Raw genomic sequence first — 16,037 nt, 5'->3', positions numbered from 1 at the left:
TAAATACATTTATATATAATATAGCTTCTCTCTCATGTATTTGATCTTATTGTAAATCCTCTCCAATTGCTAAAGAGGGTACGTTTGTTCACATAATCGATTTTTATTTTCTCCCGTGTTCCCTCTTTCTAGCTAGCTCGTTGCCAACGCATGCTTTGAAAAATTTAATAGTACCAAGCTTTCTGAACCTATAAGAAAAGTGAGTTGGCTACTATCGAATCCTGCCTCTTATCTATAATTTGCATGTTTGGAGTATATTCTTTGCCATTTCTGGCGGGGAGTCGTCACAAGCATTATAAGGTAATGAGTCCAATGTTGCTTTTCCGGTGATCGATTCTTGAAGTGATGGCATTATAGTGTGTTTGCTCTAGATGATGGGCTAAGGGTACATCCAAGGAATAATAGAATAAGATGGGTAACAATAGGATAACATAAGATATTCATGATCACATGATGTGGGGAAAGGGATGAAGGTTTGATGGGTGGGCCCATGATCTGACACCACTGGGGCCCACTCTCCCAAATGGGCCACAAATTCTATAAAAATTCAAGGGTAGGCCCAATTTGGGTTCAGGCCCACACAACCCATCCTATCATGTTATATGAATTCTGGTATTATTCACTTTGTTTTCTTTTGGTGTGAGTTGGAAAAGAAAAGTCGTATAGGAGGGAAAAAGATACTTTCAATCACTATTTTACAAACAAACCAAAAAAAAAAAAAAGAAGGGAAACCTTACAATTTGGAATTTTAATCTGAATCACTGGCTGTGTATGGTACAGCCAAATGTGTCTTGATGAGACAAGTAAGTAATATTTGTTCCCCAAAATGAGATGAACACACCTCCCTTGCTTTATTTTGATGACTGGGGTAAAAAAAAGATAAGGAATCAAATTATTCATAACAATAAATACTTTTGTAAATTTTGAATGATTAAGTGCACCTGTAGGAATATATAGAGGATGACAACTTTTACCACAGGCACGCAAGAGCGCATAACTCTGGCTTCAGTGAACGTTCGCGTGTAACGGATAATTCTAGCTATGGTATTGCCAATTGCAGTGTAGGTACATTTCGGTCAAATTGAACTCATATACATATTGGTACAAGAGAATGGATGATAAAATTTTTTTTAAAAAAAGTCATTGTATAATTTACTGAATGCCCGCATGAAGAAAGCATCTAAATGAAAGGAAATATGCGAAGCAACTAGTAAAACGACAAAGTTGTGTTTAGTTAGATGACATAACTTAGGAGGATCTATTTGCTGAATAGTTTGAAAGAGTTTATTTTTATATTCCGCCCCTACTTTTGTTGAGTTGTTATGTTTAGACTGTACGAATCATATGCTATTTGAACAAAAAAAAAATACACGAACTTTTCCCGAATACACTTGAGGTTGAGGCTTCACAAAGCCGATGGCTCACGTTCATACTAATCCAAGTTTTTCCATCTGATCGCGCTTAATACATCATTATCCCATCCTCAAAGCTAATCTTCCCTTAGTAATCTTTTTATGGGCCAGTAACTACCACCAGTACATACGTACATCGGCCTCTTTGATGGCCCAAGCAATAGGCCGGTGGCCCCACCTAACCCTTTTGGGCCTCACCCTCATGGCCCCTAAGCTGTCCCTTCATTAGCGCAAGACATTCATAGCTATTATAATTTACAAAAATAATTGCAATATAAATGCTAATAAGAATAATTCATACTCATTTAATCTGACATTTTCCTTTTTTATTTTTGTGTTTGTATATGAGTGTGTTCCAGTGCAAAGACAAATTTTACGGATTTAAGTTCATTCTAATTATTTTCTACCGAAAAGGTTTATTCTAATTAGAGAAATTATACATTTGTAATCGCATTTTAACTGCACCATTTCGGCTCGGGGGTTCAGTACTGCTTACGACGTGAATAGCTCAAATGCATTAATCTCGGGGGCATGTCACCTGTGCTTAGCGCTGAGACGGACCCACGGAGAGCGTATTTCTTCTTCCTATGACAGCCGAGGGGACCCACGTAGTAATAAGAAGACATCGAGATAGGTTTTCTCGTGTAATGAGAGACATGACAAGTCAGGTGCACGAGCAAAGATGGAGCCACGACAATTGTATTTGCTGTTGGTTGTCTTTTACGTACAACAAAAACGATAAATTAGCCATATGGAATCGGAATACGCCGCATTTGTCAGTTTTTATTTTTAATAATTTTTTTTAAAAAAAAAAAAAAAGTATCCCTAAGGGGTGGGGCCGGGGGGTCGACCTGTCCTCTTCCCTCCCTCTTGGGACTATTTTGTAATGCGAGTGAAGGTTACCGTAACTCATCAAACTCAATGCCCATTGGCCGGCCATCTTCCAAAAATTACACCCCCACACCCCTATGTTTTCCGAAATTTTCAATAGCATGCTTCTCCCTTTGGCTGGTTGAATTTCAATTGCATACTTCTTATTTTGCATCCACGGATCGACTCACGACAGTCCTCCGAGATATTTAGTCGAGGAAAGGCCTTGGAATTTGTCCAGCAGAGAACGTCTAGGGGTTGGGTTATGAGTATTAGACCACATCATCGATGCAATTATTACGCTTCGGTTTCAGTGATAGACATCATATGCCTGATATCCTACTCTTATCTTTGGCCGTATAGTCCTGTAAATATATCTACATGCTGGAATAACTACATTACAGCTATAATCGATATATTATGCACATACCATTTTCTTATATTATACAATCTAATCAAAAAATTGTGAGATGAAATGGTTACGTTACAGTTAAGTTATAGCCTGTAAAAATTTAAATGATGTATGAACTATTATATTCTGCCCTCTCTCGTAGCTTTTCGGAGCCATGTGGTTGGATTTCAACTGGGAAGCAGGAACAAACAAATGTTTTGGTGTGAGATTTCAATTGGCAAAGAAAAATAATGGACTCCTCAAAATAGGGACCATCCTAGCTAGTAACAATCTAATCGGTTGGGCTGACATGCCGCTGTGTTGTTTGACGGCGTTATCTCAGTAACTAACGGCGGCGTACACGTCGTATAACGGGACGGGGGGGACAGATGGAGACGCAGCGTTGTCGGCTTCCGTTTGGAGTCTCCGTCATGGGGTCACCGTAACAGCCTGTTGGACTTGTTACCTAACGCAACAGTGAAACAGCTTAGGGTGGGGGTGGGCCGTTCCTGGCCGTCCGATTGGATCTATCCCAAAAGTGAACGGTGATGAAGGCCCCACTGAACAAAACCCCCCGTACAGAAGGGGTGGGCCCACTTCTCAATAATGGTTGATTATTGTTCACATGCATGCAGGCCTTTTCCTTCCCAATTGTTGGAGAGATGGCAATTTCGATTGGTGGAGTGGATATTTATGTTTTATATGACTACTAGTGTAAAATTTAATTTTACATTGGTTATGAAAAAAAAAAGTATCCAAAGTTATTTTCGGTTATCACAAAAAAAAAAGATAGAAAAAGGATACGAAAAAGTATCACCCACTTGATTCTAAGAAAAAATATTGCATTTTTGCACTTCTTCTTACATTATAATTCTTAGATATCACGTACTTAGAAAAAAAAATTTCGGTTTTGTTTGTTTGGATTTAAAATCAAACACTTAAAATTAAGTAGTGAAAATTTAATCACTTAAGAGAATAAGTGCTTGATTGGTTGAGTCAAAATTATTTGATAAAGTTAGAATTATATTTATGTTTTGCCCATTATTTACTTTTTTTACAGTTTGGCCTCATATTTTTTAATTCAATTACTGAAAATAATTTAAAAAGAGAGAGGAGAAGACAGTGAGATCGAACAAAGTGTAGAGGGAAGGGAGCGGTGGTGGCCCCGATTTTGACCATCGCCACCGTAACCGAGGTTGTTGGCGACTTCACGTGTCACTGGTGACCTCTCTTGAGCATTGGTGACTGAGATCGGGGCCACTACAGTCCTCAATTGTCCCTCTCTCTCTTCTAAATCGTCGAAGATAGAGAGGGAGATTTTGGGAGATGGTGGCCCTAATTCCGGTCACCATTGCCTGGTGAGGTTGCCGATGACCCGTGACATAGGCGACGATCTCGATTAGGACGATGGTGGCTGGAATTGGGCCACCACCGCTCTTCCTCCCTCACCCTGGGCGATCTCGATTAGGACGATTGTTGAATCATTAAATAAATTTTCATTTACTTACTTATTCATGACTATTTTGACTTAATTGATGTAATCGACCACAACCTTCATTTTGTACCTAAAAACTATGAAATAAAGCGAATTATTGCTTCAAATTTTACTTTCTCCACATACTTTCTCACCAAAATACACAAAGTAGCATCTCGGAAGTGTTCTTTATAGGTTACCAGCAAGTTTTACATGAAATTAAACCATTCCGGGAAAGAAAAACCATAAAATAATGATTTAAATAAGCCTAGAGCCTCATATCGTCATTGTGATTTATATAGTCTATTGTGGTTGCGAGCCACAGTTTTATCTCATCGTTTTTTTTTCTTTTCGTAATTTCTAGCTATTGGAGTAAAAAACTTATTTTCAATTGTTATTTTCATTGGACATCGAATAATTTTCATCTTGCACCGTGGACACAAATATTTCTCTTGATTTGTGAATTTGAAGGGCAATTTTGTTTTTATATTCCTCCATTGGATCCGTATCTCGTTGATGCTTCTTGTCCCTTCCAGAAGAAGTGCAATCATCTGCATAATTGAACTTGAAAGACGAACTTTTAAGGATTTATACAAATTAATAATTTGTCCCCCATCAATAATTGAATTAACGAGAGAAACATCTCAAATGTGACCCACGAGCGAAATTCATCTAGTATACATGAGGATATGTGATGAGTATGCATCAACAAGCCGAAATGCACATGAGGGAAATATTGAACCCACTAGATCGAGTACATCACAATTTAATCCAGCGGGCTCCCACGCATTTCACTTGGTAAGCTATTAATTAAAGTACCAACTGCATCTTGAATGCGACATGATTATTAACGTATTATCAACAGCAATGATGATCTTGCAATCTCAACAAGGTTAGCACGTGAAATTGTATGGGTTGGGCTCTCCTCCATTTAATCTGGGCCTGGCCCTTTTTTAAGTAACCCATGCTAATGCTTGTGGGCCCAATGAATATGTCCAATAATTTAGGATTTTGCATCCATTTAATTACTTTGTATTGTCGCTCACCAGGGCCCAATCTAGTATCCAGTCATCTTATTTTACTCTATTCTTTGCTTCTTTTGGTTTCTGTATTAGTCTCTGTTTGGTGGTTGAACCTAGCTAGATCCAGGCGACTAATTTAATAATTTACAGTTTTTTCAATTATAAGGGAGGTCCGTAAATTTAGTACAATGAAATAAAAATTTTAATAGCTAATAAAATGGTACATGTAGTTACAGTGAGTATTAAACATTGAGCCTTTTGATTTACCGGAAGATGACGTTCGTCATTACACTACATTCTTTTTTTATTAATTTATAATTTTTTTAACTGTACGAATTTTCCAGTTTTGTCCATATGAAGTAATTATCGAGCAAGATCGAAAGACTACGGCGTGAGTTTTACGTGACCACTTTTGGATGAAAAGAAAGGGAATAAGATGTGGATAAAACTTTGAAAAGAAGCGAGGAACTGGATGCCCTCGCAATAGCCAGGGAGAGGCATCCCATGAGTTGACTAGTTAATAGCTAAATATTGCTTTTGTTGCCGTGTCCAAATCAAAGATTAAACCTCGAGTTAATAATGTATTTATATATAGCCACCAAAAAAAAAACGTATTTATATACATAAAGAAATTATATATCTAGCAGTCACTAACATCGAAGAACAAAAATTGCTTCTTCTTCTTTTTTTCCCTCTCTCTCTCGCTCTTTCGTTTCCGACCATCGAATTAATACTAAGTTGTGTGGACAATGAAGCTGGCTGCTGAATTAATGTTTAGGTTGTTGTCATGCATCTACGCCATGCAAAGAGAGTCGGCATCAACATCATGAAGAGATTTGGACTGATATACTAATATCATTTGTTATTTTCTTTTGTTTGCTTGTGTATATACTTATTTATGTATATGCATAAGTATTGAATATATTGGTATACGTGTTGAGAAATATTGTCACATGCGGAAAAATTAAAGAGAAATTCACGGGTTTATAAGTGATTAAGTACCATAACCTATCGGCTTGAGCATTTGGGTTGGAGATGTGTCCAATAACTTATAGGCCCAGTGAAATTTTACATGGTATCACAGCGGGTTATGCTTTTACACACTTATGCGGGTACACACCATGCCAAGTCTAGTTTCGAGGTAGTCAAATTGCGCCTCATCTTAGTTAGTCCGGCCCAAGTGTGGCCTCATTATCAATTATCCCCCTCCTCTCACCTGAGATCAAGAAGAAGTCCACCTCGTGGTTAAGGCCCGAGCAAGGAAGTCCAATCTCGGCTCGTAGTCATTTCTTGAGGGCGAGTGTCCAAGTCCACATAGCACGTGTAGGTGAAGTATCAAAGCCACAAATTGTCATGTGAGGGCGGGTGTTGAAAAATATTGTCTTACGCGGAAAAATTAAAGAGAAATCCACGGGTTTATAAGTGATTGAGTACCACAACCTATTGGCTCGAGTTTTTGGGTTGGAGATATGCCCAATAATTTATAGGCCCAGTGAAATTTTACAGAGCATGTCAAGATTCAAGATTGAGCGGAAGAACTTAAGTTCTTTTCATTCATTCGACTGGTATGTATACATCCAGGTCCGATAAATAAAAGGAAAATAATATCTACGGCTAAACTAGGGGTGCCTAAGTATGGTATACATGGATATATGTACATAAAATACAGAGGGAAATAAATCTTTCCATAATACTCCCCCTCAAGTTGGAGAATGAGAATTTCGAATTCCTAACTTGCTGAGAATAAAATGAAATTGATCATGCCAAAGTGCCTTAGTAAATATGTCTGCCAGTTGAAAGCACGTAGACAAGCGAGATGTTTCTACAACTCCAGAGCGTATGTGTTGGCTAATGAAATGACAATCTATTTCAATGTGCTTGGTGCGCTCATGGAAGACTGGGTTAGAGGCGATGTGAAGAGTTGTTTGATTATCACAAAAAAAAAACGCATTGGACCTGCATGATAAACACCAAAAGAGCTGAGGAGAGAACGAAGCCATAAGAGCTCACTGACGGTTGCGGCCATGGCCCGGTATTCAGCTTCAGCATATGACTAGGAGACTGTTGTTTGCTTTTTGGTCTTCCAAGAGATAGGACTTCCGCCTAAAGTGATGAAATATCCAGTCAAAGATCGTCGAGTCATTGGACAACCAGCTCAATCCGCATCACAGTAGGCCGTTAAAGACAAAAAGGTTGGACGGAGAAAAATTCCTTATCTAGGGGATTGCTTGAGATAACGGAGCACTCGCAGAGCTACGTCCTAGTGTCCCTGACGAGGATCTTGTAAGAACTGTGAGAGAATATGAATAGAATAACTGAGTTCCGGCCTGGTGATGGTGAGATACAGGAGGCGACCAATGAGACGGCGGTACTGTTCCGGATCAGGAATGAGATCGCCACTATCTGTAGACAATTAGTGCTGTTGTTCCATAGGGAAATAAGCAGGCCGAGAGCCCAGCATAATAGCCTCAGTAAGAATATCCAGAGTGTACTTCCGCTGATTGAGAAAGAAACCGGAACTACTGTGAATAATCTCAATCCCCAGAAAATAGGATAAGACACCAAGATCTTTAATGCGGAAGCACTGGTTAAGATAATTCTTGAAATTGGTGCATGAGATAGAATTATTAACCACAAGAATCATATCATCCACATAGATATGCCACCCAATTGTCGTTCCTTGTTGCATTGACTCCAAAACAGAACTAAGGACTTACTCTAAAGCTGCGAAGGATTACAGATGGCACCTCGCCATAGCCGACGAAATTCACGCTGTTGAGGAGAATGGTACGTATATCTGACTGGTTTAACACAACAAAATAGATGTGATGTTTCATATCGATTAGTTAGCGTTGACAATCTGTTTCGACAACCTCAATGCTATGATATGAATGACTTGAATGTGACATTTGTTTGCTTTGATATGATATATCATTGGCTGAAATGTATATTTTATATTTATACATATAACAGAGCACACTGAAATTTATTTTGGCAAATAATTTTCCGGGTAAAATATCTTTTGCAAAAATTTAATTATATAAATCGCGCTGAGAACTAAAAGTCATAAAAAGTTCTCAAACAATGATTTTCGACATAAACATATCCCACCAGCACTTCAATAATCATAGGAAACCGTACCATCCATAATGTATAAAATAAAAGGCTTTCTCGAAAGGATAGTGTACACCAAACAAAGCATGCATAAAATATTCGATAGTCATAATGAGTATATTAGGGTTGTCCTAATCTTAAATTATGACTTCCCCCATTGACCCCCTAGGCAAGCTCCCACGGTTCCGACGCGGAAATGTTCGTTATAATTCTAACATCGTCAGTACTTCTAACATATCATGCCATTATATATATCAGTGGCTTATGGCTCCGAAACTGATCGTATATTTGAATACAATGTTATGTGACGGAGAAGGGACAACCCATTCGATGAGGAACTTGTGACACATGACTGAGAATCGGGATAAACTTTTTTAGTCGTTATTGCGTTTATGGGATATATATTACATGCCCCCGGGCACTTTAGTATATGATGATAGAATATATATTACAATCATTGTTCAGCTAAGCATTTGACCTCCTAGGCAAGGTAAGCATTTGACCTCCCAGGCACGGCACGCACCCATGCTTGCAATGCCTGAAAAGCTAGTTATAATCCCTCATGTCGTCCTCTGTATTCTTATCAGGTTGTATCGTCATATACCGGTAACTATGAAAGTTTGATTCTTCTTATTATGTGATGGAGAAGGAACAACATATATGTTGAGTTATGGAGCCTGAAATACTGTGAATCTGAATTGAGACCCATGTTGTATTTGGCCCATTGGTAATGTAATTAGGGTTTGTTCCATTTATAAACAGTAGTTTATATCTTTTGTAACTCTAACTCAAAAATAGTGATATACCTGGCTTGGTGGCGCCCCCGGACGTAGTCAGAATTTCTGACGAACTGGGTAATCCATTCCGTGTGTCCTTTTTACTTTTTTGTTCATATTGTCTTCTACTATCGTATATCAGTCGCAACAATATATATTCGACAAAAAACTTTTGAATGGCCAGGAGTCCGAGAAATATTGGGAGATGAATGGATGGCAGACACCGAATGTGTCGTTGCAATTAGTTTTTGTGAAATATATATTAGAGTTACCATCGCGAATTATTTCGGATGGTTCAGCTCATATTTTCCTTAGATAAAATTTTGAGTTTACATCATGTAAATAGAAAAAAAATCAATATAAAATTTTTTTTACCCTTAATCCACCGATCTAACTCAAGATAGATTGTCCGGATCTTTTTCAAATATTGGGATGCATGCCCCATATATATATATATATATATATATATATATATATATATATATATATAAAAGACTACATTAGGATAGTTTCACGCGGTTTGTGGGACCATCATCATCAAACGTCATTGGTTGGTCCCCATCCCAAAAATTCCTAATACCGCGTGCCTTGCCCAATGCTCAAACGCCCTCTCAACTTTTTTTCAACTCTCCACCACAAGCAAAGCCAAGAACAAGACTGAACAAAGAACATAACATAGAACAACCGAACCTCACCCGACAAGCACTCTTCTGTTCTCTTCTTCTCTCCCTCTTAAACTCTCTCCTCTGTTTCCTCTTTTGTACTTTCCCAGCTCCTTCCCAAGTGATTAGATCAGTCAAAAGGGAGTAAACAATAACATGGTGTCTGTTGCCATAATCTTGGTCTCCCTCCTCTTCCTCGCCAGCCTCCTAAACATAATCTTGAACTACCCCACCAAGAAACTCCTACCATGGTTCCAGTCTTTGATCAATATTGCTCGTGTTCCATCATCTAATGCCCCTTCGATCGCGTCTTCATCATCCACCCGGAAGCCATCGGCCCCGAGCGAGGAGAAGAGTGCTCATGTGGTCAAGAAGGAGAGCAAGAGCACCAGAGAGAGCAACGATGACAAAGGTTTTGATGAGCAGAGGAAGATGCTCTTTTCGACATTCGACAGGGATGGAGACGGGTTCATAACGAGGAAGGAGTTGAGGGATTCCCTTCGGGGGATCCGGATCTTCATGAGCGAGGAGGAGATCGATGAGATAGTCGCGAAGTCGGACAGTAACGGGGATGGGCTGATCGACTTCGGCGAGTTCTGCAAGCTGTTGGAGGACTCCAGCATGGGGTTCGGATCGAGCAGTAATCAGGAGGAGGGTGAGGTTGAAGGGGGTTTGAAGGAGGCCTTCGATGTGTTCGACAAAGACAAGGACGGGCTGATCTCGGTCGAGGAGTTGGGCTCGGTCATGTGCTCGTTGGGGCTTCTAAGTGATGGCGGGAAGAAAGTCGAGGACTGCAAGGAGATGATTAGGAAGGTTGATATGGACGGGGATGGGATGGTTAATTTCGATGAGTTCAAGAGGATGATGATGCCGGGTGGTGGTGCGAAACCACTCATCGTCGCTCACTAACTCCGGCCGGCTCATATTGCCGGAGGTCTTGCAAGTAAATTTACGCTACTATTAAGGCAGTTGTACAAGCTTGACTCCAGCTGACATACACATACTACATGCTTGCTTCTTGGCATCAATTGACGTCACCATAAAAAATGTACAGTCGCATTTATATGCTCAAACATCGTCTTCTCTTATCGGGATCATGAGATCAGTGCAAGTTGAATGTGATGCAGTATTAAGTTCTTTCTTTCATAGGTTGGTTATGGTTTTCTGCAGAGTGTAGTCAACAATAATTGTTAGTTGTTTAGTTAGATGTTTTCCTTTACGACTATTACATTGTATATTGCTCAATATCTCCCATGATTAAAGGTCATGCTGTAATAGTTCGGCTTACTTACGAAACCCGAACATCGCTGTATAGTGATTGACCATCTGAATCTCGCGGATGCGATCACAATGCTAATCCATATGTTGGCCTAGGCAATAGGCCCATTATATGTGTGATGAATTGAATAGTTAGTTTATATTGCAAGAACTTGCCTACTCTCTTGCATATTGTTGGCATTTCTTGCTTATATGTTTTCCTCCAGCTTGTTCCTTTTCTAATGGTTTTTTTTTCGGGGTTATGAGCGAGGTTTACTAATCTAGTACAATAATAATAGAAATCCTAATTACTAATAAAATATATAGTTAATCCCACAACGAGTATCAAATTTAAAATTTCTTAATTATTAGACAAAGATAAGCGTCAGTACGTATGCCCTTATCAAATAGGTATTTTGTATTGAGAAGCTATGGAGAATCGGGAAAGCGAGATTGTCAAGTTCCACCTCTTTGCTTTGGATTCTCTAAAGAACAACACATGTAAGAAGGAATTTCCCGTCGGTTCAACTTCCGACAGGTTCTACAAATACGCTATGTGGTCCTCTTAGCAAAAGTATTTAAGAACACATTAAGGTCAATATTTCACCCAAAAAAATAAATAAATTAAGGTGAATATTTTGCTAAATGCTAGCTACTTTTAGCCAAAAACAAGCACCAGAAATAAAGAAAGAGAATCCCCTGTCAAATGAAAATGTAATAACCCACTGCAACAAAAAAATAAAAATAAGAGTTAATGGGTAATTTGGTCTATGACTAACGATAGTTATGTCAATTTAGTTCCTGACTTATTTTTTCCATCAATTTGGTCCTTCCGTTTATGAAGTTGCATCAATTTGGTTCTTGTTATATCATTTAGGTCCCTGACTTAAGAAAATTGCATCGACTTAGTCCTTATTACATCATTAAGATCTCAACTGAAGAAAATTACATAATGTAGGTCCTCTGATTACATCAAACTGGTCCTCTGTTACATCACTTAGGTCCTCCAAGGCATTCCCTTGACTATAGGTATTGACGCCGTTAAATGATGAGTCATTGTTACATCACTTTGGTCAAACACAACATCAAATTGATCATTCAGTGTATGTTGCTTGGATTTGAAGTTTTAAATGAAAGATGACTTAATATCTCATTTTTTAGCGGGTAATATTAACCATTATATTGGGCAGACGTTATAGTAATTAGGTCCTTCATTCTCTTCTCACTTAAAGAGCTTTGTGTGACTATTGTATTACCTCAAACTTAGCAAAATAATAAGGAATTACAAAAATTTATACATTAACAACTTCTTAAAGGTTCACAAAAGAGATTACATATTACTTTGCTAAAGTACCTTCACAAAAGAGAGTACATGTTACTTTGACAAATAACATGCGCGCTACTAGAAAGTTGTCGACAATCACATATACAATGACATACTGCTATCTTCTGCTTACATAGATAGCTGAAACCTTAATGTATCCCAAAAACTATCACATTCAACTTAATATAACTAAAGTAACTTCATATACCATTGATCAAGTGCACCAAAAGTGGTGCATCAGCTTTTTGAAGGTTCAATTTACTAAGGAGGAGGTCCCCTTAGATTGAAATAAACTGTAGATCTTGCAACAGTTCCAGTAATGACAATTCCCATGGTCTCTAGTATGATTGGAGTGCAAGAATGGGGCCTGACTGGAGGGGCCATCTCAGGACCTATAGTTAGAGCAAATTCATAAGAGATAATCCATTAGTTTGTAGTTGATCATACATATCATGTATTATAGAAAAAGAAAGGAAACCTTTGATTGTTGTGCTTCATATGGTTGTAATCTCTAAGAGAGCTATGATGGCTGAGGGGGAGTACTGTCATTAGTGATGTCCATTTCTTCTGCTTCTACACTCCTAGCATGTCCTCTAAAAGTACCTTCAGATGCTGCTGGTTGTCCAGTGCATTAGCTTTTGATGTGACCAATTTGTCCACACCTTGAACATTTAGGGAAATTCAACCTCCTTTTTACCTTATGGGGGTGAACGTGCTCTTCTGGGGGCTTTCTTCCTCTTCTTACTAGGCCTACGTGGTTGTTTCCTAATCTTTGAAGGATTGATAGGGTCATGTTGAGTTTTCGCTTGGTAGTCTTGCCCAGCTATAGGATTTATAAAAGGTGCATAAGCTCTCTCAATGATCTCTTTTCTCAAGCGATGATACATATATTCTTCGGGTCTCTGTTTGTTGTATTGCAAGGTAGCAATGACATGCTTGCAAGATACCCATGTTAAGTCCCACACTCGACAAAAACATGTGTGGTTTTTCAAGTCAACTATACATTTAGAGAATGAGAGGCATGTTACCTCAAATAGTGCCATATGAGGATCTCCACACCATAATGGAACTTAACCTCCACATACGCTCCTATATTCTTCCAATCTAGCTTGAGCCTTGGGGCATAGAAATACTCTGTATCAAGCATATAGCTTCTGCCCTTTCACCATTTTCTTTGTGATGTATTCTCTCACCCCTTCAGCAAGTTTTAAAGTAGGTTTTTCCCTCACTTTCATTTCAATAGTTCTTTGTTGAACTATTCACATATGTTACTGGTGAGTGCATCATTCTTGTAGCTAGTGTCAAAAGCATGCTTGCTCCATCTATGAGCTTATATGTTCTGAAAGTAGTATGCAGCAATTGTATTCATCATCCTCACTTGAGCCATGTACTGCGTGAACCTTTGAAGAGTTGTTGCCTTGGCACATCTCTAGAAGGCTTTCTTCAAGCCAAGAAGTCTCTAGTTCTTGGTCAGTTTGCTAATATATATCTGCAACAAAATCCGTGATGCACCTTGACATACTTCATGCATGGCAGAATCTAATCTCTACACACAACTATCTGTCAATACACTTGCATTTACATTACGAACAAAACAAACCAAAAGAAGAAAAGCAATGACATGGTAGCTTTAATTGACCTTCAGCATGTCTGATATGAAAGTGTACTTTTTTCCACATGATCACCCACATTTGCTATTAGGTTCTCCAAAAACCATTTCTAACTAGCTTTACATTCCACTTTCACAATTGCAAATGCAATGACAAATAATGAATTATTGTCATCTTGGCTAACTACAGTTAATAGTTGTCTGCCATAGTAATCCTTGAGGAAAGAACCATTTAACCCAATCAAAGGCATGCAGCCTTCCGAGAAACCTCTCCTACATGCATCTAAGTAGATATAGAGCCTCTCAAACTCATGACTCTCAGGTTAGTCTTGCAGTAGAACAGTGGAACCTGGGTTGGATTTAAGTAGTTCATTTGCATAATCTCTTAACTGGGTATATTGTTGCTTTTCTTCACCTTCACACTTTTTTCTAGCTAACTTGATGGACCTGAAAACCATTGAATCGTACAACTTAACTTGACGGACATGAATCAAGTAATCAAAGACTTATTGTACGCTCATATATGGTTGGGTTCTTAACCTTGTGATTAACTTCTATGCAATCCACTCTCTCGTTGCTAACTTGTTCTATATACTTATTGCACAAGTGTGCTCACTCGCATATGTAATAACGTGAAATATCCTATTCTTATTCTTGTTCAAATCACAATAAATATTCCAGGGACACCCATCTTCATCTCCCTCCTTTCTGTCAACATAGTTGACCCTCATTATAACCTTGTCATTCTTCTCAAACTCAATCTCCTTCCCCAAGGCAATGTCGTACTCTTTGATGGCATTCTTGAAATCCTCGAAACTGTCAAACTCCATTCTAAGAGCTATTTCCATTGCATTTACATTAAAAGCAGAAATATTGCATTGGCTTTCTTCATTTGAGTCAACCAACGACTCCAAATCTAAAGTCTGATATTCATTATACAACTTCTCTTCTTCATCCTCACTTGAAGAAACTGAAGTTACTAGTGGAGTTTTAAGAAATGCAGGTCCTACATCATCATTATTAGCAGCCTCGGTATCCTGTTGTATCTGGATCTGAGTCCATTCAGCATGTAGTGTAGCCTTGAACCTATTCTTGCTCTTGTAACTTAGCCTCTTCCTTGTAGACTCATTCTCTTCAATAGTTTTCTTTTTCTTCTTTTCACACTCTTTCTTCCTCTTGGATTTCACAGCAAGTGATTCTTCCTTACCCTTACTTCTCTTGCATTTGCATTGTCCACTCTATCAGCTCCTATCCCAGTGGACTATTTAGGATGAATGTCATCATCCTCCTCATCTCAGCCCCTAACTTCAGGTCCCTTGCCAATATCATCATCAGCAAAGCATTCATTGGCCATCCCTTTAGTAGCTTTTTGCTCGCTTGCTTGTGCAGCTTCATGTTCCCTCATCTGAAGCTCCTCTTGCTCCCTCTTCTTTGCAGCTTCACGTTCTCTTCTTTAAGCCTCAATCTTCTCCAACTCCTCAATCACCTCTTGAGTGAGTTCTATTGGATTATCTATATGATCATGCTATAATATAAGTGCAACTCACTCTAATCTTGCAATATACTAATGAGGTATATGACATCAAGGTTTGTTAGGAATGGGTTTATGGCTAAATCAAAGTTCTTAAGTGCGGAATCTTTATAATGGCAAGTCGTGGGTGTACTGCCATAATCTTTAGGTAGCAATTCACATATCTTAACGGTTGTTAGGATATCTGTATCTAAATCCCTAAATGTGAATATCTCACTACCCTCATAACTAAGCCTGAGACTCCCTACAAATCTCCCCCATGATAAAGATGCACATCAAATATCTTCCACAAGTGCAGACTGCAAGAATAAGAAAATACTGTTTTGTAAAACAAAAAAAATCTCACATTTTTAACAAAAGTCGACATCAAACGATGAATTTTTACCCAAAAACAACCACATAGAGATAGAGGCATTATTGATTATGGAAACTCAACAAAAGGTCATCTCTTTCATTAGACTACCACAATAAGATTTTAGAGAGATAAAGATAGATTTCCATCCAAAATTACATTCACAGAGAAATAGAGATATGATTTATGATTGAAATCCAAAAAAAGCTCATCTTTTTCATCAAGCCTGCCACGATACGAGTG

General features: G+C 38.5%; 1 protein-coding gene across 1 annotated transcript; it reads left to right on the top strand.

Annotated features, from left to right (window-relative positions):
• Positions 1-9,672: 9,672 nt before the first annotated feature.
• On the top strand, positions 9,673-11,150 carry LOC116201654 (calmodulin-like protein 3). Its single transcript, XM_031532955.1, has one exon. The coding sequence runs from the start codon at positions 9,878-9,880 to the stop codon at positions 10,628-10,630; it is 753 nt and encodes a 250-aa protein (XP_031388815.1). The 5' UTR covers positions 9,673-9,877; the 3' UTR covers positions 10,631-11,150.
• Positions 11,151-16,037: the final 4,887 nt, after the last annotated feature.

The sequence above is a fragment of the Punica granatum genome, chromosome 3 (genome assembly GCF_007655135.1).
Source record: "Punica granatum isolate Tunisia-2019 chromosome 3, ASM765513v2, whole genome shotgun sequence".
In the NCBI taxonomy this organism is placed as follows: Eukaryota; Viridiplantae; Streptophyta; class Magnoliopsida; order Myrtales; family Lythraceae; genus Punica; species Punica granatum.
Note: the sequence above shows the minus strand (reverse complement) of the source record. Positions and strands in the feature narration are given on the sequence as shown.

Coding starts and splice junctions, on each gene's coding strand:
- LOC116201654 (XM_031532955.1), top strand. CDS start 9,878: ATGGTGTCTGTTGCCATAATCTTGGTCTCCCTCCTCTTCCTCGCCAGC.